At 40.5% G+C, this 26,808-nt stretch overlaps 1 protein-coding gene across 11 annotated transcripts in view; it reads left to right on the top strand.

The window, feature by feature from the left end:
- The window catches only part of ATG13 (autophagy related 13), a 52,039-nt gene that overhangs the window by 22,105 nt on the left and 3,126 nt on the right, over nucleotides 1-26,808 (top strand). For 7 of the 11 annotated variants that reach the window (XM_055312477.1, XM_055312468.1, XM_055312435.1 and 4 more), the window contains 16 exons: nucleotides 3,842-3,923; nucleotides 4,886-4,966; nucleotides 5,410-5,529; nucleotides 7,672-7,718; nucleotides 8,885-9,025; nucleotides 14,445-14,485; nucleotides 15,256-15,352; nucleotides 15,697-15,795; nucleotides 16,602-16,695; nucleotides 20,265-20,363; nucleotides 21,122-21,232; nucleotides 21,644-21,780; nucleotides 23,580-23,694; nucleotides 24,300-24,377; nucleotides 24,591-24,707; nucleotides 25,262-25,390. In XM_055312477.1, coding sequence (XP_055168452.1) covers nucleotides 3,855-3,923; nucleotides 4,886-4,966; nucleotides 5,410-5,529; nucleotides 7,672-7,718; nucleotides 8,885-9,025; nucleotides 14,445-14,485; nucleotides 15,256-15,352; nucleotides 15,697-15,795; nucleotides 16,602-16,695; nucleotides 20,265-20,363; nucleotides 21,122-21,232; nucleotides 21,644-21,780; nucleotides 23,580-23,694; nucleotides 24,300-24,377; nucleotides 24,591-24,707; nucleotides 25,262-25,390 — 1,575 coding nt within the window. In that variant the 5' untranslated portion in view covers nucleotides 3,842-3,854. The remainder of the gene's footprint in view (nucleotides 1-3,841; nucleotides 3,924-4,885; nucleotides 4,967-5,409; nucleotides 5,530-7,671; nucleotides 7,719-8,884; nucleotides 9,026-14,444; nucleotides 14,486-15,255; nucleotides 15,353-15,696; nucleotides 15,796-16,601; nucleotides 16,696-20,264; nucleotides 20,364-21,121; nucleotides 21,233-21,643; nucleotides 21,781-23,579; nucleotides 23,695-24,299; nucleotides 24,378-24,590; nucleotides 24,708-25,261; nucleotides 25,391-26,808) is intronic. The other 4 variants (XM_055312487.1, XM_055312493.1, XM_055312510.1 and 1 more) reach the window with 4 other exon arrangements.

Genomic DNA, 26,808 nt, shown 5'->3' with positions numbered 1-26,808 from the left:
TAGTCTAGAGATAGGCTGACTTTCTTGACTGGCTACAGTAGAGATAGTAGGTTGGCTTCTTAGGCTAGAGAGTAGAGATATTAGTTTGGCCTCCTTCCTGGGCTGCTTCCTGCAGGTTAGGGGTCAGAGCTCCATTTTTATATATGTAGTCTGGCCTTTATCTTTTAGTGTATTCAGACTCTCATGAAAAGAAACAGATGCCATATGAAAGGCAAGACACAACTGGGAGGAGATATTTATAGTGCATATCCAACAAAGTTACTTATATCCACTATATATATTTTAGAAACTTCTACAATTCAGTAAAAAAAGATAACCTAATTTTTTAAATGGGCAAAAGGCTTGAACTAGTATTTCATTAAAGAGAATTTCCAAATAGCTAGTAAACATATGAAAAGGTGCTAGTAGGGGAGATTCACTGATCATTTAATCACTAATTTAAACATTGTTTAATACAGATTAAATGAGATGCTACCACACCCCTACCAGGATGGCTAAAATTAAAGGATTAGTAGTATCAAGTAGTGGTAGAGCTGTGGAGCAACTGGAACTCTCATACACTGCTGATGGTAGTGTACATTGGTAGAGATTCTGGAAGACTGTACATGTCTTAAGAAAATTAAATATGTGTACCTTGTGACCCAGCATTAACACTTCTGGGTGTACATCTGACAGGAATGAGTGTTTATATCCACCAAAAGACTTGTGTAAAAATATAATAGTTAAAAACAGGAAACAACTCAAATGTTTATCATTTACAGTTAATTTATAGTTTGTGGCATATTCATAAAGTGGAGTGCTACATTGCAATGAAAAAAGAATAAAGTGCTACATGCAGCATTATAAATGAATTTCGTAGGCATCTTGAATAAGGGAGAAACTACCCACAAAAGAGCTAATATTGTTTGATTCCATTTAAATAAATGGAATGATTTGTCAAGATAGATAAGACTTATCTATGATGATAGAGGTCAGAATAATGGTTACTTGATCTGAATTGTGGTTATATGGATGTATACATACAAAATTATCTGTTGATATAGAAATGAAAACAAGATATTTCTTGAGCTGTACATCCAAGATTTGTGCATTTCACTACATGTAAGTTACACATTTTAATTTTTTATTTTTAATTTTTTTGTACTTTCAAGTTTTTATTTAAATTCCAGTTAACATATAGTGTAATATTAGCTTCAGGAGTAGAATTTAGTGATTCATCATGTATATATAACACCCAGTGCTCATCACAAGTACCCTCCCTTAAACTCATCACCCATTTAGCCCATCCTCTACGCACTTCTCCTCCAGCAACCCTCAGTTTGTTCTGTATAGTTTAGAGTCTGTTTTAGGTTTGCCTTTGTCTTTTTCCCCCCTATGTTCATCTGTTTCATTTCTTAAATTCTGCATGAGTAAAGTCATATGCTATTTGTCTTTCTATGACTTATTTTACTTAGCATAATACATTCTGGCTCCATCCACATCATTGGAAATGGCAAGGTTTCATTCTTTTTGATGGCTGAGTAATATTCCATTGTGTGTGTGTGTATATATATATATATATATATATATGGTATATTTTTTGTATATCTTTTATGTACACCGCCCACAACTTCTTTTCACATTTACCAGTTGATGGACATTTGGGTTCTTTCCATAATTTGGCTATTGTTGATAGTGCTGCTATAAACATTGACCCCTTTGAATCAGTATTTTTGTATCTTTGGGTAAATACCTACTAGTTAAATTGCTGGATCGTAGGGTAGATCTATTTTTTACTTTTTGAACAACCTCCATAGTGTGTTCCAGAGTGGCTGTACCATTTTGCATTCCTACCAACAGCGTTGAAGTTTCCGCCTTCTCCACATTCTCACCAACACCTGTTGTTTTTTGTGTTGTTGACTTTAGCCATTCTGATAAGTGTGAGGTAATACGTCATGGTAGTTTTGGTTTGTATTTTCCTAATGATGACTAAAGTTGAGTGTCTTCATGTGTCTGTTGGCTATCTGTATGTCTTTGGAAAAATGTCTGTGTCTTCTGCCCATTTCTTAACTGGATTATTTGTTTTTTGGGTGTTGAGTTTTATAAGTTCTTTATAGATTTTGGATATTAACCTTTTTATCATATGTCATTTGCAAATATCTTTTCGCATTCCATAGGTTGCCTTTTATTTTTTTTTTATTTTTTTTTATTTATGATAGTCACAAAGAGAGAGAGGCAGAGACACAGGCAGAGGGAGAAGCAGGCTCCATGCACCGGGAGCCCGATGTGGGATTCGATCCCGGGTCTCCAGGATCACGCCCTGGGCCAAAGGCAGGCGCCAAACCACTGCACCACCCAGGGATCCCCTAGGTTGCCTTTTAGTTTTGGTTGTTTCCTTTGTTGTGGAGAAGCTTTTTATCTTGATGAAGTCCCAGTAGTTCATTTTTGCTTTTGTTTCCCTTGCCTTGGGAGATGTTCTCTGGTAATAAGTTGCTATGTCTGATGTCAAAGAGCTTGCTGCCTGTGTTATCTAGGATCTTGGTGGTTTCCTGTTTCACATTTAGGTCTCTCATCCGTTTGAATTTATTTTTGTGTATGGTATATGTCTCAATTTTAAAAATTTCCTGTTTCAACTCTTCTTTTGTTTATCCCTTTACTTAAAACTAGCTCTGCCTCTGGCTTCCCTGTTTATTGTTAACTGAAACCATGTTAAACTTTTTGTAGTCAATCCTTAAATCCCGTCAGCTCTTCCTTTAAAATATCTCCCATCCGTGCTATTTCCAAACTGTGTCTGTACTAGAGTTTTAGCCTTGACCACAAGCCTGCATTTATTGCCAAGGATTTAACTGGTCTCTCTGCTTTTCCTACTGAAAACTATTCTACAGTATGCCAGCAAAGCTATCTTTCTAAAGCACCATTCAGATGATGCTAGTTCTCTGTACTAATTCTTTTCCTCAAAAGTCTTAAAGGAGCTCTCGTATCTGTTGTATTAGGTACAGATGAGGCTTGCATTGCATTTAAGATTCTCATGCTGTGGCCCCAACCAGCCATACTATTTCCCTATCCATACACAGTCCTTTGGAAAACTGGAATACCTAATAGTTCCAAATCCATTTTGCTCTCTATTGCTGATACTCTTTGTTCATTTCTTCTCTCCCTAAATGCTTTCTTCCTCATACCAGCCCTATCTCAAACCATCTCAACCTGAGGGATCTATTGTGTGCCCCATAAAATCCATGAACTCCCTGAAGTTATATCCAGACTTTTCTATATATGTGCAGTTTTCTAGAGAAAGGGCTTGTCATCAGACTCTCAAAAGGGGTCCATAAACCCCCAAAAGTTAAATTGGTTTAGTGCCCTTTTGAAGGAGTACAAATGATCTCATTTTTTGTTTGGTTTTGGGGGTTTTGTGTGGAGCCTGACACAGGGCTCAGCCTCACCACTCTGAGATCATGACCTGAGCTGAAATCAAGAGTCAGACGCTTAACCAGCTGAGCTACTCAGGTGCCCCTCATTTTATGTTTTAACAAAGTTTTTATCTTCTTAAAACTTAGTCCTCAGTATGGTGGGTAGTAGAACTTTTTAAAATAGATATATTAAAAGCTTAAAGTTTCAGATGCAGGTACAATGGCTTGTCCTTATAGGTCCTTGTCCTTGTTTAGGTCCTTAGATTTTAGTTCTTTGTGTGGAATTTATTTTCCTCAAAAGACAGTATCTTAATATTTTTCACTTTGGTATCTTAGGGGGAAATTTTTTCCCTCCCACATGACTGTTTGCGCAGCTAGACAATACCATCTCTGTATTCTTTGAATTTTAAAAGATATTAGTCACATTTTTCAACACTTTTTTTTTTCTATTTTAGATTCCTATAGGCAATGGAAACTGATCTCAATTCCCAGGACAGAAAGGACCTGGACAAGTTTATTAAATTTTTTGCCCTCAAGGTAATATATCTATTCTCTTGAGCTCAGAACTGTTAGAAATAACTTCTGTGCTTCTCTCTTTTTGGAAATACAGAATAACAGCTTGCAGCTTGCCCATTTTAAGGGATACTTCTGTCTGTTGTAAACCAAACTGTGAAGTTTGGGGGCGGTACTGGGGGTGTAACTAAAAAGTAGCTTCCAATTTTCCACAGCTACTTTTTCAAAAAAAATTTTCTTTTTGCAAGGCTGTTTGCAGAAATGTCAAACTATTATGCCAGGTTATTGGCACAGTATGTTCCCTCGGGGTGGGAACAAAGACTGTGGCCTGGAATGGACAGCATTTTGGGCATCTTTCCCAAAGCTTCAGCTAACTCTGAAATGTCTGACTTCCATTTATTGTTCCCTTCTGGGTAAATGTGGAATTAAAACTGAATTTTGAATGCTTTAAGAGTTATATTTTCCTAAATCTAAAAATCATTTCCACCTCTATCATTCCTTCTTCTCACGATTGCCATGTAAAAAACAATCTATGCAGTAGATTCTGGTTGTAAAATTAGTTGGGAGACTTTTGCCATATGGGCCAAATGATATGAATAATTGTGGAATCCTTGGTTTAAATCTACTATGATTACATAAGTGTACGCCAGTGAATATTTAAACCTACGGTTGGACTTGTTTCTTTATGAAAGTCAGAGCCGCCATGTGCAAATTTCCTTCTGCCATGTGAGATTATTACAGATCCCAAGCCTTGAACTAAAATTCCTCCAACTGGTTGACATTATGCCCTCAGAAATATTTACAGTATTATTTTTGTGTAATTTTTTTACTATGTTCTTGAATTTTAAAATCTTATTAGCCTTTCCAAAAGTTTAGTTATGGTCATTGGCGTCTTTTTAACCCTGCATTCAGAGTGTTAACTCTGATTGCAAGTCAAATCAATTTAAGACTCATCTTTGATTTTTTTGTTTGTTTACTTTTTTTAGACTGTCCAAGTGATTGTCCAGGCTCGACTTGGCGAGAAGATTTGTACTCGTTCGTCTTCATCCCCAACGGGTTCAGATTGGGTAAAATTTATGTTTTTTGTTAAGGCGTGTTTGTCATAAGGAATCATAGTGCAGTAGTAAAGAATACTATTTATAGTATTACTAAACCATAACATTGAAATATCTAATTCCATTTGATCCATTCACTTGGAAAGTATGTTCTTCATCAAATGTTAGTCCTAGGTTTATTTAGTTCTCATCTTTCTTCTGCAGTAGGTGAAAAACTTTGTCTTTAGAGGACAAAAATACCTTGTTAACTTATCTTTGAAATAAGTCATTAGCTCTTTCAACCTGAGTTTTGGGGCTCTGATGCAGGATATCTCTTCTGGGCAAGGGAGAAATGAATGAGTGTCCTTAATCTACCCAAAGCAATGCCTATATTACCCAACATAACCATCTTACTGTTTTATGTTTCCATAATGTTCCTTGTGAGTATTTGACGCAAAGTGCCATTTGTTTTTTAGTTCAATTTAGCAATCAAAGACATCCCAGAGGTTACACATGAAGCAAAAAAGGCACTGGCCGGGCAGTTGCCTGCAGTCGGGAGATCGATGTGTGTGGAGATCTCTCTCAAGACATCTGAGGTAAGGTTATGGCCAGGTTGGTGTCTTCATTTGATACTCAAGGCTCTTCATACTTCATTTCCAACTCAGCCTCATTCCTGCCTCTTCCCTTTCTGAATTTATCATTCTCTGAGGAAGTCATGCTTTTTGTACTTATTCTCTCAAATACTTGGAATAGGCTCTTTATCCTTCTTATGTGTCAACTATATATGAAATGTTTCTATTCATCCTTCAGGACTAATGTGCTCTTGAAAATTCGCCCCCTCTTTCTAGTGGGAGAGGTGACTACTTTCCTTAGACTTAACCATGTACTTTGTTTCCTTTGTTTCTAAAGTATAATTGATGTATTGTGATTTTTTTTTAGATATATCTTTACTTGCCTTATTTCACATCAAGATCAAGGCAGATACTGTTACTTGCATGTTTATTAATCTGTTTCCATGACAAGATTATGAAGCTGCATGGTATAATAAAAGGCAGTTGGATTTTGGAGCTACACAGACCCAAGTTCAGATTCCAGCTGAGTGACTTTGGCCAAATTACTTAACTCTCCCCAACCCCATAACCAGCATCAAACTAACATGACACTTCATAGTCTTGAAGGGTTATTATATTTTCTCATTTAACCCTAATTTGTAAAATACCTAACATGACTTATAGTAGGAAATCATTACATGTTCCTGTTTGTTTTTTACACTTTTATTCTTGAGGTCAGCAATTATGTCACATCTTATTTATTTATTTGTGGTTCTTCAAATTTGTTTTCAAATGAGGCAGGATATAAATAAATAATCATCTCTTCTGCCTAGCGCAGTGTCTGGAATAGCCCATTGTGTGCTGTCAATGAATTTTGTTGAATGAATGATGTCAGTACTTCCATGGAAACCTTAGCACCCCAGAAAACAAAATTTCCTATTCTTCTTTATTGAATTGCCAATTTATACTATGAATTATTTTCCTTAGTGATCCATAGGGAGTCCTAAAGGAATCCCTAGAACTCATTTCTTTCCCAGGTGAAATCTGAGTATAAAATGTTCCACTTGTCCTAGACAAACTACATCAACTTGTCTTGGATACTTCCTACTATTCATCCTCCCTTGATTTTGGGAAGCAGGGGGAATTAAAATTTTATGATGTGATTTAAAAATGACAGTATGATGAAAATGCTATATATTAAGGATATATATTTAAATTTGATCTGGAACAAGTAAGTTCTCTATTCCACAAACTAACCCAAGACTAATCCCGAACCTAAAAGAATAGCCTATTTCCAGTTGATTGGTAATAAGGTTACTTATGTTCAAAAGTATGACTGTCCTTTTTAATAAGTGGCACACAGGAGTGTTATAGGGTTGAGGGATTCTGGCTTCAGTTACCTGTTTTTCTTCCCCGCTCACTAGACTAAGTCTGTTCAGAGTACTGGAGAAAGACTGAACAGTTTGGCTAAAGACATTACACAGCTAAAAAGATTTTTAAGTGAAGAACTTGTTAAGGTATTCCTTAATAGTGGGTGTCACCTAAAAATATCCCCTATAAGATTGGAAGGAAAGGCTCTCTCCATCATCAGAAGTATTGGCCTTTCTGAAGAACAATTTGAATATACATGGCAAAAGTCTTAGAAGCATGAATACTCTTTAACAATGCTAATTCTGGAAATTTGTCTTAATTTAGGGCAAGGATGAAGTTTTAATCTCAAGGCTATTTATTACAATGTTGTTTGTAGTAGTGAAAAATTAAAAATGACCTATATGTCCATGTATGGGGAGACTGATTGGATAAAATGACGGTCATATGGAATAACATGCAACCATTAAAAATGGTGTAGAATTTTTAATTATAAGGAAAATTTCATGTTTTTATTAATGAAAATGTAAAAATAACATATATACTATAATCTCACATTTGATATTTTTTTAAGTTTTTTTAAGTAATGTCTACACCCAATGTGGAGCTTGAACTCATTACCCTGAGATCCAGAGCTGTATGCTCTTTTGACTGAACCAGCCAGGCGCCCCTGACATTATTTAAGTGGCTGATTGGATTATAAATTGATTTTTTTCCCTTTATCTTTTGCAATATTTTATAGTGATTGCATAGTGCTTTATAATTTAAAAAGTAATTAAAAAATAAAACTGAAATATCTTTCAATTGTCCCATCTACAGGGAGATTCTATGGAACTAGAAATTTGGTGTCTCGAAATGAATGAAAAGTAAGTGCTCTGTCTTAGGGTCTGTGGTTTTTGTAGCTGAGGATAAAGCAGATGACATCATGTGAAAAGCAGGGCTTTGTTATCAGTCATGGAGGGTGTTCTTCCACTTGACAAAGCCAATAGGTCTTTGCTACAGTTTGCTTCATGCTTGGCTTCCAGCCCAGTCACAGAGATGACCTTCAGCAGGAGGGTCAATCCAGCGAGACTTAGACACCACAGGGAAAGGAGCAGAGAAAAGACTGAAAACGATTTGTTGTTTTCCCAGAGTACAGATAGTTCTCTGATTAAATCCCTTGCGAGCTCTTGTAACATGACTGCTCTGTGTTGTCTGTTTTCTGTGTGGCAGACATCCAATACGATTTCCCCTCACTACTCCTTTTTACACTCTGTGTTGGTCATGGATTGGAAATGCATGTTATTTTTCTTCTCCATTTTCTTCCTTCAAGACAGATTAGCTTACTTCCTGCCTTAAGCTTCAGTTTTCAAGAACAGCATGTAGGAAAATAAAGGAAATAGCAACACATCAAAAGAAATATATTAATAAGTCTGTAGGGTGTGGGCATTATTTTTCTTTCCCAAATAGAAAGTAATTGCCAGATTATAGTCTAAAATTTTAGTACCAAATGCTTTTCTCCAGATTTCCTATTAAATGTTTAGAGGTAGACAGCTCCCAAGATAGTATATTGAAACTGTTTGCACCTTCAGTAATATAATTGCAGTGTTGAATTACTGTTTTTAAGTGTGTAGCTTTATTTCTTAGAAAACTGTTTCAAATCTAAAAAAAAAAAATAGGATGTGCCTTTTGTCTATCTGCCTGAATCTAGTGCACAGAAAAGTGAAACTTTAGCTTTCCTCAATAATCTGTTAAACTGACAAAGAACTCAGATTACGCTTTTAGTTCAGAACATGTTTTCATGATAAATTTAATCTTAATACAGTTCCCACACTTAATTTGCAATCATCTCTGTTGACTGTAATACTCTGTGAAAGGTGTTATATGGACTGAAAAGCAGGTTACATTCTATCAGAATTTATGAATAAGGCTAACAGAGGACTCTCAGTCACTAGACAGAGCATAACTAACACCTCTATATCCGTTGCATTTCTGTTCTTGGTTTTATGTGAGTTGAGTAGGCGAATGCTGATAGTGTCTGTGTGCTCCTCAGGTGTGATAAAGAGATTAAAGTGTCCTACACGGTGTACAACAGACTGTCGCTGCTGCTGAAGTCCCTCCTTGCCATAACTAGGGTGACACCAGCTTATAGACTCTCCAGAAAACAGGGGCATGAATATGTCATATTGTACAGGTAAACGACAGCATTCACCTTCTCAGTTCACTCATTAGCCTTGTTACTTTGCATACTGCTACTTTGCATACAGTCACTTTGTCTGACTGGCATGGAATATGGGTATTCTGTGGTTAATTTTGGTCAGATGGTTGGTTGGGTTGTTGATGCTATAGCTTTACTATGATGGTCTGTCCCTCCTCCTTTGTGAACCTCACCTTTTTAAAGCTACCAGGTCCCTTGTCCTTTTGTCCGTGCACAGTCATAGTTTCTGTGGAATAGATTTTGAGGCTGTACTGATCTACATCTCAAAGCTGAAGAAGAAGCTTAAGGGTTTAAAAAACAGGCTGTCCTGGGAGGATTCCACAGTCTTCTATATTTCAGAATTAAATTAAAACTTGTCTAACAGGGATGCCTGGGTGGCTCAGGAGTCGAGCATCTATCTGCCTATGGCTCGGTGTGATCCCGGGTCTGTGGATCGAGTCCCACGTTGGGTTCCTGCATGGAGCCTGCTTCTCCCTCTGCCTATGTCTCTGCCTCTCTCTGTCTCTCATGAATAAATAAATAAAATCTTAAAAAAAAAACAACTTGTCTAACAGTCTGCTAATTCAATTTGTTTTTGATTAGTTGTCTGTGGATATAAAGAACCCATCGGTGGTTATTTGACTATTTTCTTGGAGCAGTTCACCTCAATATATATTTACTGTGTGCCATTATATATATATATTTTTTTTAAGATGTTATTATTTATTCATGAGAGAGAAAGAGGCAGAGACATAGGCAGTGGGAGGAGAAGCAGGCTCTATGCAAGGAGCCTGATGTGGGACTCGATCCTAGGATACCAGGATCCCTGAGCCAAAGGCAGACACTCAACCTCTGAGCCACCCAGGCATCCCTAATGAGTGCCATTTTAATGCAAACATTGTGTGAGGCCCAAGGAAGAACTATATACAAAAGTCCTCTCCTACAGATGTTTCTTACCTATTGGGGGACACAGTTTGGCATATGCATAGTTATAATAAAAAGCAGGAGTGGAAAACTATATAGCAGTATCAGGAGAAAAGTACTGGGAGAATACAGAGAGGGAAAGTTTGTTCTGGGTGGGAGAAACCAGACAGGCTTCCTGGAGAAAGTGGCATTCAAGCTAGATCTTGAGGCAGAGAGAATTTCAGCTGGTAGAAGTAAGGGAGAATGATCATTTCAGGTGACACCTGACATCTGTTGCAACAGATGACAATGCATAGAAGTGGGGGGGACAGGATGTGAGCTGTGCTCAGTTTGTCAGATGGGCCCTAGTGGTGGTATAGAGGATGAGTAAGGAAATGTGAGAGCAGACTGTGGAAAGCCAGGAGTTCCCAAATCACCCAAGACTCTTTTTTCATTTTAGTGATGAGCTACTGGTTTTAGCCTTTGGCTTACCTGTATGGTGCTGATTATGAGGAGAAATTAGTATAGCTGACTATACTAATAGAGGACTAAGGATCAGAGACTTAACTAGTTACGGTGAAACAATCTACTACCTGAAAATAGTTATCAAGTCTTTCTTTAATGTTCTTAGCAGTAATCTAGCAATCTTACCATGTTTATTTTTCAAAGTCTTTAAAATATTTTTGTTGTCTTCTCTGTAGTCCTTAGGTTTTAAATTGAGTATTCCATTTGAAAATTACTAGACTTTTATTCAAATATAACAAAAGATGATGCTCTCTTACTTCTCACTTACCTATGCTAAGCCCCCTTCATTTTGACTCTTTTGTAAGTAGCCATACTACACTACTAGTCATCAGCTTAGTTAACTGGGACTCTTAGTCCTTTTCATTACCAGTGTTTAAAGTCTTCCTTTATTCTCTATCTCTGGAGTAATATGGTATTTATGGCTCCCTGTTTATCATTTAGGAGTGCTTTGGGATACAAATAATTTGGTTTAAACCGTAGAGAAGTGGATGATCTCAGAGGTAGATTTGGCTCTTTCCCCCCCCTTTTTCATACTATTGTTAACAGCTGCCTCTTTTTTTTTTTTTTAAGTTGTATTATCATTTTCCCCCTGGCCTTGTGGATTTAATCAAATCACTGTAGAATTACATCATTATAAAAATTCATTCTGAATTTGTAGTTCATCAAGACTGAATTAAAGTTAATTATTATCTGCTATCTGTGAAGAAAACTTTGGCTTAACACCTGAATGGCATAAAGAACCTATATGGCCAAGAAAAAGGTTAATTAGGTTATTTTAAGCACTGTACCAGTTACCAGTATTCAAATGAATATTGAGCTTTTTTCCTTTTTTTAAAAGATTTATTTATTTATTTGAGAGAGAGAGAGAGCATGAGCAGAGGAAGAGGGAGACAAAAAGACTCCCCCTGAGCTGGGAACCCCACATTGGGGCTCACAACCTGAGCCACTAAAGGTTGCTAGCAGAATCTCTTCTGGTAATCTTTTATTGACATCATTCTTGTGGTGGTGTTTTTTTAATAAGATTTTATTTATTTATTTATTTATTTATTTATTTATTTATTTATTTATTTGAGAGAGCAAGAGATAGCACGAGCAGGGGGAAGGAGTAGAAGGAGAGGAAGAAGCAGACTCCCTGCTGAGCAAGGAGCCTGATGTGGGTGGGACTTGAGGATCATGACCTGAGCTGAAAGCAGACATTTAACTGACTGAGCCACCCATGCACCCCAGTGTTATTCCTGTGTTATTTTATGGCAGGAGTCAGCAAACTGTGGCCAGCAAACCATGTGCTTGTTTTTATAAATAAAGTTGTTTTATTGTTTTTTTTAAGTTTATTTATTTATTTATTTATTTTTAGTAATCTCTACACTCAACATGTGGCTCAAACTCATGACCCTGATATCAAGAATTTCACTCTCTTCCAACTGATCCAGCCAGGCACCCCTAAATGAAGTTATTTTAGAACACAGCCACCCCCTTCATTTGTGTGCCATCAGTGGCTACTTTTGCAGGACAACAGCAAAGCTGAATAGTCTGCCTCAGACTGTATTGCCTGCAAGCCTTAAACATCTGATCCTTTTAACAAAAATTTGCGGATCCCTGCTTTATGATGTATGTCACTTTTGTGCATGTATTTCAGAAATTTATATACATTTCTTTTCTCTCATATCAGATTATAATTTATGAGACCTATCCTGAATCTCCTCCCTGGCTTTTCCTTATCTCATGCCTACCACCTAACCATAGGGCTTTGTACGTTGTTGTAACTTAGTTTTTAAATTGAACAAAGCCATGTATGTGTTTAATTTTTAACCATATTACTAGAGAAGTATAATAATGTTTGTAGTATAGGTGGTAATGTTTTATAGTTCAGACTTTTAGCTAATATAGACTGGTCTTCCTTTTTTTTTTTATTTTTTTTTTAGACTGGTCTTCCCAGAGAAATTCAGAAAAAGGTTCTGCTGTGCTTATATTTCTGTATTTTCAGAATAGTCTTATGTAATTCTTCTATAGTAGAAAAAAATTTTCTAATTTCTTAACCAACTTACTTTGGAATGACTTGTGATGAGCATGGAGACCTCCCCTTAATTGAAGACCGTTCTCAACATATAGTATCTTCTATTGTATATTTGAAAGTTGCTAAGAAAGGAGTTTTTTTTTTTTTCCCTTTTACTTCCAAAACTTTTTTTTTTTAAGATTTTATTTATTCATGAGAGACACAGAGAGAGAGGCAGAGACGTAGGCAGAGGGAGGAGAAGCAGACTCTGTGCAAGGAGCCCGTGCGGGACTCAATCCCAGGACCCCGGGATTATGCCCTGAGCCAAAGGCAGACACTCAACTGCTGAGCCACCCAGGCATCCCCCAAAATTTTATTTAAATTCAAATTAGTTAACATATAGTGTAGTATTAGTTTCAGGAGTAGAATTTAGTGATTCATCACTTACATATAATGCCCAATGCTCATCATAACAAGTGCCCTCCTTAATACTCATCACCCATTTAACCCATCCCCCCACCCATCTCCACTCCATTCATTAACCCTCAGTGTGTTCTCTATAGTTAAGTGTCTCTTATGGTTTGCCTCCCTGTTTTTCTTTTTTTCCCCCCTCTCTGTTTTTAATCTTTTTCTTCCCTTCTCCTATGTTCATCTGGTTTCTTACATTCCACGTATGAATGAAATCATATGGTGTTTATCTTTTCTTTGACTGAACATACTATACTCTAGTTCCATTCATGTTACTGCAAATGGATGGCAAGGTTTTATTCTTTTTGATATATATATATATCACATTTTCTTTCTTAATTTTCTTTATCCATGTCCAGTTGATGAACATGTGGACTCTTTTTATAATTTGGCTATTGTTGATAGTGTTGCTATAAACATGGGGGTGCATGTGCCCCTTCTAATCAGTATTTTTGTATCCTTTGAATAAATACCTAGAGTGCGATTACTGGGTCATAGAGTAGTTCTATTTTTAACTTTTTGAGAAACCTCCATAGTGTGTTCCAGGGTGGCTGCACCAGTTTGCATTCCCACCAACAGTGTAAGAGGGTTCCCCTTAAGAAAGGAGACCTTAAATGTTCTAAGCCCAAGAAAAAAAAAATTCTATATGTATGGTGATGGCTGTTAACTGGACATACTGTGATGTTCAATTTGTAATATAAACAAGAATCGAATCATTATGTTTTACCTCTGAAACTAATATAATCTTGTATGTTGAACATACATCCAAAAAAATCTAGTACTTTCTACTAGATTTATTTGCCAATCTTCTTTCTATATTCTTTATTCCCCAGGAGATATACTGTTTTTTTTTTTTTTTTAGATTTTATTCATTCACGAGAGACACAGAGAGAGAGGCAGAGACATAGGCAGAGAGAAGCAGGCTCCCTTTTGGGAGCCAGATGCGAGACTTAATTCCAGGACCCCAGAATCACGACCTGAGCCAAAGGCAGATGATGCTTAACTGCTGAGGCGTCCAGGTGCTCCTGGTAGGCATACTTTAAAAATATATTGCAGGAGGGCAGCCCCGGTGGCCCAGCAGTTTGGCGCCGCCTTCAGCCTGGGGTGTGATCCTGAAGACCAGGATCGAGCCCCACGTTGGGCTCCCTGCAGGGAGCCTGCTTCTCCCTCTGTGAGAGAGAGAGCCTGTGTCTCTGCCTCTCATTCTCTCTCTCTCTCTCTCTCTCTCTGTGTGTGTCTGTCATGAATAAATAAATAAAATCTTTAAAATATATATATATATATGTATATTGCAGGAGTGGGAAAAACTAAAATCGCAGACTCCACTTAATTATTTTCTTTTTTCTTAACCAGTTCTTTCCATATACACCCATATGCCTGCAGCTTAATTGAAGTAGTAACATCATTGCTCCATTAGGAGAGGTGTTCATCCAGATAAGAAAAGAAGGGTTTGTTTTGTTTAGGTATTCTGGCCATAAAGACCTTTAGAATAAAGAATCATTTGTTTCTTTTTCTTTCTTTCCTAAGGATATATTTTGGGGAAGTTCAGCTGAATGGCTTAGGAGAAGGTATGTAACAAGGTTGAAAAGCATTTGTAGTGTTAAGAGCCCTCCTGACTTCAGAGATGGGCTTAGATGCTGCCTGTAATAATAAGTAGCTTGTGACTTTAATATATGTGATACAAGTAAGAAAAAGACAGGTAGGTAGGTGGTCCAAAGAGCTGCCAAGGAATGACTGAATTATTTTCCCCAGAGTTCTAGTAACTCAGCATTCTTTCTTATTCTTTATATCATTGTCTGTTTTCCTAATTTTCTATAATGAGCTTGTTAAATGTTTCTGATGAGCATTAGCAGTTTTGACAAATTGAAAATGAAACCCAGAAAACCGGGAAAGCTTTATTAGAAATATCGCCTGCAAGGCCCTGGCTCTTTTCTATACTTAGTTCTGGGTGGCAGCATAAATAGAAGTGCAGTCACTTCCGCACCTATGTAAACCAAGGGGTTTGTGTGATAAAGCCCCAGGGTCCCCTTCCTGTGTCACATTTGGGCTGGGTTGGTTAGGATTTGCTCAGACTTCAGGACTAACAGTTGTTTTTTCTCTTGGTAAGTTTATCTGGAAGTAGAATGCTGTTTTCCCTTCCAATATTAGGTCAATATAAAATAAATCAAAAGAAAAACACATACACACATAAACATATATGAAATTGAGGCCATTGCACCCATGGGACTAAGTAGATAATGCCACAGATTGTGATAAGCTGAATGATTCAGGGAAAGCCAGATTGAGGACAGTGTCAGTATTCTCTGGTGAAAAGCTAATTATGTATTTCTTCTCCTAGGTTTCCAGACAGTTCGTGTTGGGACAGTAGGCACCCCTGTGGGCACCATCACTCTTTCTTGCGCTTACAGAATTAACTTGGCATTTATGTCTACCAGGTGAGGAAAGAGCCTTGGAATCCAAAAGAGCTCCTCCAAAGATATTAAAGATAATAAAGTTTGTTTTTCCCTCAAACTCTGTGGCTAAACCTACAGTTCAGCTTTGCCATTGCTGAAATCAGTCCCCTTCTGAAAAATGACCTTGAGAGGGAGCCCAGTTTCCAGATTGGAGAATCTGAGTGTCCTAGAGCCATCTATGTAGAGTTGTGGTTTATATTTAGGGATACAGTAGTTAAGACCCTAGTGGTTCTTGCCAAAGGTATAAGGTGAGGGGTCCTCTAAAAACTTCAGGGGGGCTGACAAGGTATTCTAATAAATATTGCAATCTGCTTATTGCATTACAGGCAATTTGAGAGGACCCCACCTATCATGGGGATTATCATTGATCACTTTGTGGACCGTCCCTACCCCAGCTCCTCACCCATGCACCCCTGCAATTACAGGTGAGGAATGTGTAGGGGCTTTCCCAAACTGCAGCTAGGGAGAAGCACTCATCCTATACATAGAGGACCTTTATCAGCACTCATCAGTGGGTAGGGGGCAGTGATGGAGACCCCACATGGAGAGAAATGGAGTGATTAGCTTCCCTTCCTGCTGCTGCCTGTAAGGTATATCAAGACTTGGAATGCATAAACTGTCTCAGAAAATTCTTGGACGTTTTGGATCTAGACGGTAGTGATTTAACTTTCAATTTGATACTGCTTAGAGACTATCAGAGTAGCAGTAGTTAACAATGTCCTTCACAAATTAAATGGTTTTCTGGTCACCAGTGGCACAGTTTAGTTATAGATTAGAATCAAATGTCTTCAGGCCTATGCCCAGAAAACAATTCTGTAGAGGTTGGAAAAGATGTGGAAAAGATCAGGAAGGATCCTGCCTTTATATGAAGGACTTTTGAAGTTGAATAGTTCATCTTTGGAGTCAAGACTTTTATTTCACTGCATCTCTATTGCTGACAATTCTTTGGTCCCAAAACTGGCCAGGCTTAAGAAAATTTTCTCAAATGATGTGTCAGGTAGGATGTTTGGGTTAAAAATAAAAACTTTGGCCAACCTCTAGATGTTGTCTGGATATTTGACATTATCAAAGACTCAACACGCCTCTTGCCATAGTGAGCTCTGCCTGAAACAGCTCTTGTCACGACTTGCATCCTTATCTAACCTCCCTTTGTATCCTCTCCGTAATTGACTGCCATCACCATAAAATTCTTGATTTATTCCCCACCCACCCCCTCCCACCCCTGCCATAGAACTGCTGGTGAGGACCCTGGAGTAACATATCCTTCTGTGGAAGATTCTCAAGAAGTGTGTACCACCTCTTTTTCCACCTCCCCTCCATCTCAGGTAGGGGAAACATGTTCTGGGGTGGCTGTAGTTATTTGGTACATATATGGGCATGAAATGGTGTCAAAATTTAGATACAATCTCTTGTGGTGGTGGTGGTGGTGGTGGTGATGATGATTGTTTCCAGGGAGTTATTTTGAGGAGTGAAGGAGAGCCTTCTTATCCAACAGGTAATATTGCAATGTTTCTAGTCTATAAACATGCTTTTTTTTTTTTTTTATTTTAGAGAGAGAGAGTGTGTGTGTGTGTGTGTGTGCAGCCGTGCGCATGTGCAGGTGGGGGGCGGTGGGAGGGGAGGAGGGGGAGGGAGAGAGAATCTGAAGCAGACTCTGCTCTAAGTGCAAAGAAAGCCCAGTGTGGGACTTGATCTCACCATCCTGAGATCATGACCTGAGCTGAGCCAAGAGTCAGGCTGAGCCACCCAGGTGCCCCTCTAGTCTGTAATCATTCTTAACCTACAAGATTACATGTAACCATTATGTTCCTGGAGACATCTTAAAATTCCCTAGAAAATAAGTCACAAAATTCCAAATGCATTCTGATACCAGAGAGGTGTTCTATCCTACTCATGTTAATTTGGTAGCTACTTTACTTTTGAAGTGGTAAATATGGCTTCTAATAATGGAAGGAGCACATAAAAAAACAAAAAATTATTTGACATAGAATACCAGTAAGAAACCAGCAGTGCAGTTTTTCTTAATAGTTGACACAGATTTCTGGCTATCTGCATTCTTTATCTGAACATTTTTAACCATTAACTTTTCCACTTGAGTCCATCTCCAGTGTCAAACCCAGTTTCAGTGAAACAGACTCCAGACGAGGTTCCCAGCTTCCCAAGCGGACATGCCTGTGAGACCATGTTGTATAATGTGCGTGGTACCAAATCTGCTTCATCTAAGGAGTTGTTTGTTGCCAGATGACTGAATTTCAGGGCGCATTTCTTCCCTTCCACCCTGAGTCATTCATCTCCCACGTCATGGCCTGCAGCTCCCTGCTCTGGGTGTTCATCTTTATCACTCCCCTCCTCTTCAACTTTCACATTAGACAGTTTCTTCTAGACCCGATCCAGTTCTGTGTTCCTCAACTAGTCCCAGATTATCCCCTTTCACCATCTTATTTTTGGAGCCCAACAAATTAATTTACTACCCATAAATTTTTGTTTTCTGTGTTTTTTAATTAAGAAAATATTTAAATTTATTTCATTCTGAGTTGTTAGGAGATATTGAATTAAAATTATGGTTCTAATCTGTTTCAAAAACAGAAGTTAGGCCCAAAAGTTAGCTTAAAAAAAAAGAAAGCTAAAACAAACAAACAAACCTATTCAATATGTGTGAAGGAAATTACAAAATCCATGGGTCACTATTATTTCTATTGTCCCAGTTTAGAGTTAGAGGTTCTTGTAAAGTTGCCCAGATGGTTTGGATGAGTAGGGGGTGGGAATTGCTACTCCCCTCCCTCCATGAATGTATATAGGCATGAATGTCACCATTGCTCTGGGAGGGGGTAACTTTTGGCACTCTTACTAACATAGGGCAATACTGATCCAAAAAGAGGGGCAAGCCCACCAGAGCACTTTGGTGAAAGTAGATTATTTTTTAGATAATTAAAATGTGAATAAGTTAAGTTTGATGTTCATCGATGTTTTATTTTTAAATTTTTTAAAAGATTTTTTTATTCATTTGAGAGAGAGGGAGAGCATGCAAGAACATGAGCAGTGGGGATGGCTAGAGGGAAAAAGAGAAGTCTGACAAGGGGCTCTCTTCCAGGACCCTGAGAGATCCCAGGACCCCGAGATCATGACCTGAGCCAAAGGCAGGTGCTTAATTGACTAAGCCACTCAGGTGCCCCTATGTTGTTTTATAAGTGGTAAACTCATAAATAGTAAACGACATTGTGACTTGGGAGATATGAGGATGGTGAGGTTGGGCCTTAACAAATCAGTTTGTCTCTTAGGTACAGTGGAAATTTGACACAACCCCAACAGTAAGGGAAAGTTAAGTAGTTCCTACATCTCCTGTTAGCACAAAATTTATGACCTGTGTAAGGGGAGCCTATCTTTCTCATGGTGTCAGTTGCCTTCTGTGTCTTGTCACAGTTTGAAAATAGATCCTACCAAGTTCATATCAACATTGAGCATCCCATGGGGTGAGCCCTGTCACTACCCTCTGAGTACCTCTAGTCGAGGCTTATTACAGTTTGGTGCAGTAGTCTTCGTTTTCAACCTTAATGGTAGAACAGAGAGAGAAAATGATTTGCCAGCAGGTCTCCTCAGCATTCCTATAAATACTGAACTACTTTCTTCCTTGGTTTAACCTAGGGAATTGCATAATTGTTCAACTTCTGTTTGAGCTTTTTCCTAGAGTCCAGTAAATGCATATTAATGTGGTGTTTGTTTTCCCAACAAAAAAGGGACCGCTGTGTCATGTGGACACAGAGTCAAATCAAGAAATAATTGTGACCCTGTACCTACTACTGTGATTTCAGGTCCAACCTCCAGTTCTAAGCATTAACTAGCTAATTGGTAAGACTTAAAGGTGGAACAGCAAGATTCAAAATAATCATAATTAGCTTTGAAATCTAAGAATTTTAAAAGTGCCCCAGCTTTTACTGCATCAAGTTCTCCTTCACCATGTGGGGCTATAAGACACACACACACACACGCCTACACCTATACACAACCATTCATCCTGCCTCAGATAGTGTAGTCAAGTGTTACAGCTGGGAACCTGAGCATTTTTTTTTTTTAAGATTTTATTTATTTATTTGAGAGAAGGGGGACCTGGCTGGCTCAGTCAGTAGATCAAGTCAGTAGATCAAGTAGTGATGCTTGATCTCCAGTCGTAAGTTCAAGTCCCATATTGGACATAGAGCTTACATTTAAAAACAAACGAAGAAAATCCACCATATCTTTATTTGAGAGAGAACAGGGGGAGGGCAGAGAGAGAGACGCAGATTCCCCACTGAGCACAGAGCCTAATGTGGGGCTTAGTCCCAGGACCCTGAGATCTTGAGTCAGTCAGATGCTTAACTGACTGAGATTCCCAGGCACCCTGGACCCGAGCATTTAAAGTTCCAGTCAACAGACGTCAGTTGTTTACATCTGTCCTTGCAGATTCTGGGTCCCCAGGAAAAGGTCTCCGTTCTAGCATTGTATCTTGAGCATCTTTATCCTCAGCATGTCTTGCACCTGCTCTCAAGTCCTTGCTGCTGGGGGCCATTCCCTAACACCTTTCTACCCTCCTTTGACTAAAAACACACTAATGCTTGGTTTGGGCTTCCCTCTTTTGCCAAGTCATAACAGCTTGACTCAGCTTGGTTTTCCACCTGCTCATCAGGGCAACAAGCATGCAGTGGAGCCCCCTGGGACAAAAGTATCTTCTTCACACCCTTCTAAGTTGTCCTTCTAGGAAGGCAGCCATGCTGCTCTCTCCCTGCTGCACTCCCGATTTCCATCGTGCAGTTTGGCCTCTATGGCTACGACCCCTTCCGGAGTTGTTTTCACTTCTTTCTCAAGTCCCTTTTCTGTTTTCTTCCCTTGTTTTTCCTGTCTCTGTGTGTATCTGTGCAAGTGTGTGTTTACTGTCACAAAGGCACATTTTCAGACCCCTACTCCTGTGGTGACGGACACTCTGAGGGTCCCCATGGCAGGACTGGCCTTTTCCCATCAAGTGAGTCCATACTGGGAAAAAGGGGATATAATAAGATGGCATCTTTTTATTTAAAAATTATACATAAAGTACAGGGTATAGCTATTTAAATGTCCCCAAGTGTTCCTGGGAGTTATTTGAGGCTTGGTAATTGATTTTTAACAGGATGCAGCCATAGCACAGCAGCCCAAAATAGGATGTTTCGCTTGCCCCTCCTCCTACCATTGATGTAAAAAACACATGGAGTTATTTATATCTTGTTTCCAAATAAACAATCCAAGAGTGGTATTCTTTCTTTTTCAATATAAATAGGAACCCTCCCATACCCAGGGGTGATGGAGGGTGTGATTAGGGAAGATGCCTTCTGTTTCAAAGGGACCTCAAGGACAAAGGAGAAAATAGAATGACCTGGGAAAAACCAATGACTTTGGCTGCAAGTTCTGCTCGGGCTTGTGCTTTGCCAGTCCTCTGGGCTGGAAACCTCAACAGTTAGCTGAGCCCCTGGGGAAAGGGGGAGCAGGGAACTCATTTGAGGCCTTTGGAAGGCTGCAGAGCTGCGAATGTCAGTCCCACTGCAAACAAGTCTCTGCTTTCTTAGCCACAGAGTAATGGCCTGGTCTGTCTTTAACATCAGGCCCCCGCCCCCACCCCACACTGTGAGGATGTGGGCTGGGATCCATTCTTTACCTCTCCATGACCTTGATCATTAGTCGTACTCTAGAATTGCCTACTTTTTCCTCCTCCTTTCCTCTGCCCCTCTTTGTTTTTCTCTTGCTTAGCTCTCAAGCTCTCGCCTTTCCTATCAGCCTGCTGCCCTGGGCGTTGGATCAGCTGACCTGGCTTACCCAGTAGTGTTTGCTGCTGGCCTAAACACCACACACCCTCACCAGGTATCTTTAGAGATGGGGACGACCCCGGGGTTCCTGTGCTGCCTCCCCTGCCCCAAGGCAGTTGAGGGGCCTCTTCACACACCACTATTTTGCTAAGTGTTCTGAAACAAAGTTCTTGTGTAGCTTTACGGACCTAGGTGACTCCAGGAGAAAGGGCCTCCTAGAGTTCAGAAAGGAAAGAAGAGCTTCCAAGTGTTTTCTCCCTCTCTTTCCTTTCCTTCTATAGTCCTTAACCACGCATGACTCCTGTTAGCTGAGTCCCAGAGAAGACGTAGATCCGAGGTTTCCCGCCCACTTGGGGGTAGCACTGGTGGTGGAAAAGCTCCAAGGCACCTACTACTGCCCTAGACCAAGTTCCCCTCTTGCCTGACACTGCCATTATTCACTGTATTCCTCCCTTTTCCCCCAAAGCTCATGGTTCCAGGGAAGGAAGGTGGGGTACCCCTTGCTCCCAACCAACCTGCTCACGGTGCCCAGGCTGACCAGGAGAGACTGGCAACCTACACCCCTTCTGACGGGGCCCACTGCGCTGTCACACCTTCCAGCAGGTGAGTTCACAACCTGGCTGCTTGGGCACCCAGGGACCCATCCTCCCTGACACATATGCTTATTGGGCGTCAGTAAAGAATCGCTTTCAGCATTGCTTCAGGCCTGGCACTTAGACCCCAAATTTGGAATTCTTAAAGTCCTCCATAAGAACCTTATATTGTGGCAGGTATGTAAGGAAGCAGCCCCGGGCTTGCTGTTAATAGCCAACAGCAGGGGCCTAGTTCTTATCACCCTCATCCGGTGAAGGAGCCTTTTGGATGTGTGTGTGTTTTTTGTTTTTGTTTTTGTTTTTTCTCCCACCTCAAGTTTTCTTCCCTTGGAATCAGTCCTCAGTGTTTCCTGAGGACCCATGCAGGGGGTTTGCTATGACCCTAAAGTTGGGGGCTGCTGTGTACCTGTGCTGGTAGTTAGGATTTTTTCCCCCCTGTTATGTTAGTCCCTCATGGAGATTCTTTAGAAACAACTGTTTGTCTTCATTAAAGATTTGTAAAAATCTTTGTCTTTTCTGATTACAGAAGTGATACATTCTGTAAATTTCAGATTAATGAAGACAGTGATGAGGTAGAGCATGAAGGTTCTCACACTCCTGCCCTGCGCAAGTCCCCACTGTTACTACTTTTTCAAAAATGAGAAGACCTCAGAGGGTTAAGTAATTTGCCAAAGAGCACGTAGCTCACAATATGGCCAGGCGCAAGCTGAGCTCCTCTTGCCCTTATACTCGGAGTTCCGCCCGGGGACAATGAGGCTGTCCCGACCTGCCCTGCCCTCCCTTGACTGGAAGGCCCCGGATATCAGACATTGACTGCCCCATCACATCCTAAATGAATTTGTGGATAATAGAAATTTTTGGTATTTTTTTTTTCATTCCCACAGTGGAGTGGTAGGAGGGAAATTATTTAGGAAGATCTTTTTGTGGCATCCATCAGAAAAAAATAACGACTTTCATTCCTGGCTTCCCAAATTTCCATCCTTTTATCCCTCCCCCTGTCAGATAACCAAAGGAAGATCCTGTTAGTCATTTACACTCTAGTTTTCTGAGCCTTGACTCCAAGGGCATGTCTGGGAGCAGCTAGAGATAGAGGACCCTATCTCTTTGCGGTAGGGGGTTCTTAAATGGGCAGCCAAATGAAATGTGTCATTAAAAGACTTTGCTGAACAGACGGTTGATTGGGGGTGATGAGAAGAAATGTGGTATGGAGCACAGGACCTCAGCCCGTGCGTCATGGGCGGAGAAAGCTCTGGCTATCTAAAGAGCCAAATTTGGGACTCTCAAGTTAGAATAATGACACTGCCTCTTGTGAGGTAAGGCTTAAATTTAACATGGTGCTATAAACTCTAAACACTGTAAATGATTCCTTCTTATGGTAATTTTAGATAACAAAACAAGAAGGCAGAGAAAAGCTTAAAGCTTGAGTCTGCTTATGTCGTAGATTAATGTTAAAATCACAGTTGTTTATGAGCACTGCTTACCTGTATGCATGATTGCTACATGCTTGGTAACTGATGTTTATCAATGGTATTTTAGATTAAATTTAATGTAAGCTTTACACAGCTTACTGAGTTTCATTCACACGTGCCTCATTTTTAGTTGTTTCCAGTAGTGCAGTCCTCTGCTCTCAACTCAGAAGAGAGGGTGGCAGTGGCAGCAGCCAGACCCCATGTTGCCATTTCCCATGTGGGTAGGTTGGTGGGGGGGACATTCCTGCCCTGGACTGCAGCCTTACCAACAGGTTTATGGGAACCAAGCAGGCTCTGCTGTGGTTTGAGAGTGAGTACCAACACTGTCTTTCTTCTCCAGCGAGGATACTGAAACTGTATCAAACAGCAGTGAGGGCCGGGCATCCCCCCACGATGTCTTGGAGACCATCTTTGTCCGAAAAGTGGGGGCTTTTGTCAACAAACCCATCAACCAGGTGATTTTTCTGGCACTACCACCTGTGAGAATATCTGAGCCCTTAGAGTGAGGCCTGAGGGACAGGGCTCTTAACCTAGGGTCTGTGGGATTCCTGAAACTATATGCAAAATGTGTGTGTGTGTGTGTGTGTGTGTGTGTGTGTGGTGTGTGCGCGCGCGCACGTGCGTACCTGCCTGCACATTTTTTTGGAGGAGGGTTAATAACCTGTGACACCCCCGCCAGAAGAAGTTCACAACTTTTGTTCTGTGATTGTATAAGCCTCCCATAGGAGAGGGTGACTGGGCATTTGGTACAGACACCTTGCACTGAAGTGTCAGTATCTCAGCCTTCCTCAAAATAAGTAATTCCCCCTCAGCTCTGCAATGCAGAATAGCTACCAAATCGCTGTGGGTCAGGCTTCCAAAGCTGATTCCCAGAGTCATGGGGAGCGCTACCCCTGTTTATGCTGTGGGTATATGATGGGAGATAGGAGATTCAGGGTTCTCTGACAGGATAGGACCCAGAGGATGGTGTGATCAGCCTGGCTGTGTGAATCTGCTGGGCCACGGAGGAAGCCTGTAAGCTGAGCCAGGGGTGGGCACTAAAATTTCCATGTCCTTTCAGGTGACCCTGACCAGTCTGGACATACCCTTTGCCATGTTTGCTCCCAAGAATTTGGAGCTGGAGGATGCTGATCCCATGGTGAGTCCCCCTTTCACTAAAGTTAACAGTCAGATGGTGCTGTGCTTGTCGTCTTACTGGACAAGGCACTGTTCCTTCAGAGACCACTGGCTGTGCTCCTGGGCTTATAGATTTTCAGCCAGTGTTGGTTCCCTTACAAAACCTTTGACTGTTAACAGCAGCTTGCACCCAGTGTATGGAACCAGCCCATACCTCCACCTTATTCTAAAACAGGTGAATCCTCCAGATTCCCCAGAGACTGAATCTCCTCTCCAGGGCAGCCTGCACTCTGATGGCTCCAGTGGGGGCAGCAGTGGCAATACCCATGATGACTTTGTTATGATCGACTTCGTAAGTTGCCATCACTTTCCTTGACCTTTGCTGCCATGGGGGAAATAAACCTAGATGCGTCCAGGGTTCTTGAACAGGACTTCCTTCACAAGGATCAAATGGGCTAGTCTAGACAGGGGATGGGACAGGTGGGCATCTCGCTGTGCAGTTCATGTGGGGAACCTGCCCTCATACCCTGCTTGGGGACACACTTGGAGGCCCATGAGCAAGAAGGCATTTTGTGCCATATCTTGGGTTGAAATTCAACTCTAAATGACGATTGCTGGTGGTATCCATGTAGGTCCTATTCCTGCCCGAGTGGATGACCCTTTGCTAAGGAAAAGAGTTTGAGGGAAGGGAATATTAACCTTACCATGGGAGAGGAGTATAGTACCAGAACTAGAGCTCAGCTGCCCAGAAGAGAAAGGCGTAGCAATTCCTTTCCCTAAGATGAACCTGGAGAAACCATTTCTCTGATAATTACTGGAAGGAAAGAGGATTGTTCATAGCTTCTTTCCCCTGATTTTCTTCTGTTACGTAAGGCAAACTAAACTGAGTCTGTCTTGTTTTTGAAGAAACCGGCTTTTTCTAAAGACGACATTCTTCCGATGGACTTGGGGACCTTCTATCGTGAATTTCAGAATCCTCCTCAGCTGAGCAGCCTCTCCATAGATATCGGGGCACAGTCCATGGCTGAGGACTTGGTATGGAAACCCCTTCCCCTGGGTTACCTCATCCTGTGACCTCCTATCCTCTTTTGATGGTCATTCCGGTTCCAAAGGCCTAGAAATTTCTTTCTGTTACTCCCCCAACTCCCACACCTCCCTGTAACAGGAAAGAGATACTTTAGATCCTTATCTTCTGTTGATCACACTTGAGGTTTGCATTGTGCCTGGCAATCGTTATCTTGAAATTGCTTGCATTGACTTCCTCCTCTTATGTCCACGCTCACCATTACTTCCCATCCCTGCTGTTCAGTGTCTGAGGTCTTCTGCTGCTTCTGGCCACTAAACCAAGCTGCTCCAAGAGCTCTTGCATTCAGCTGTTCAGTTTCTCAGGCAGACACCAGGGGCACAGGGCAGAAGAAACATGAGGTCCTGAGTATTGGTGTACTTGCCCTTTCCTCAAAGGGCTCATTCTCGATTCAGCTAGCAGTTTTCAAGCTTAGCCAGATGTCCTGAGACTGACTGTAATCCCTACATCTATGTTTAATGTATTTCCCATGTCCAAAGGTCAGTGGAGCACCCTGCACAGCTACAAACTCCAGGTGTCCAATGGCTCCACCCAGGATGTTGCCAGACCAGACACAGTGGTTGGGTGGTGCAAGTGAAGAGTTTATTATAGTGAGAGTACACTCGAGAAGTGAGAGCTGGCAAGCTTGGGAGAGTTGTGCACCCAGGATTTGGGTCTCTGTCTTTTATTGATAGTTAATAACTGGGTGGGGGGGGATATTTATTATTTGGAAAGAAGATTTCTTGGGGAGTAGGTTTTCACACCTTTTCTCCCTCACTAGATCAGGGTCTCCAGTCTTCTTTGTCTTTGGCCTGTCTGGTTTGATATGGCTTCTTGTGGCTTTGTTTTTGGAGTGCTGCTGGCCAGAATAGACCTCTGACTTTCCCCAATAGCTTTCCCCCTTTTCCCTCTTTGCTGGCCCCCACGCATCCTATTAAAACCTAACTGGCTACTTACTCTAACACCACAAGATATCAGAGACCTTCTACCTGAGGTGGGAATGTCACCTTCCATAGCAGCATTAGAGGAATAGCTCTAGTAGGAATAGGAATCTTGGAATATCTGCTTTTGATTTGCTTGAAACAGAAAAGCATGCTCAGTAATAACAATACTATAACAATATCATTATTATTAACATTTAGTGAGGCTTTCTAGGTACCAGGCATTTTTCTAAGTGCTTTACACGAATCTTCAATAATCCTAAGAGGTAGCTTTTCTTACCCCAGTTTACAGATGAGAAAACCGACCCTGTAAACAAATAACTTGCCCATGGTCACACTGAGCTGGCAACACACAGCTTTGATCCTAGAGTCTGGCTTCTGATTTTAGGCTTTTAATCACTGACTCCCTGGCTTCTCATTGGAAACCTGCTTGGAAGAAACCAGCTTGT

The sequence above is a fragment of the Nyctereutes procyonoides genome, unplaced genomic scaffold (genome assembly GCF_905146905.1).
Source record: "Nyctereutes procyonoides isolate TBG_1078 unplaced genomic scaffold, NYPRO_anot_genome, whole genome shotgun sequence".
NCBI classification, from domain to species: Eukaryota; Metazoa; Chordata; class Mammalia; order Carnivora; family Canidae; genus Nyctereutes; species Nyctereutes procyonoides.
Note: the sequence above shows the minus strand (reverse complement) of the source record. Positions and strands in the feature narration are given on the sequence as shown.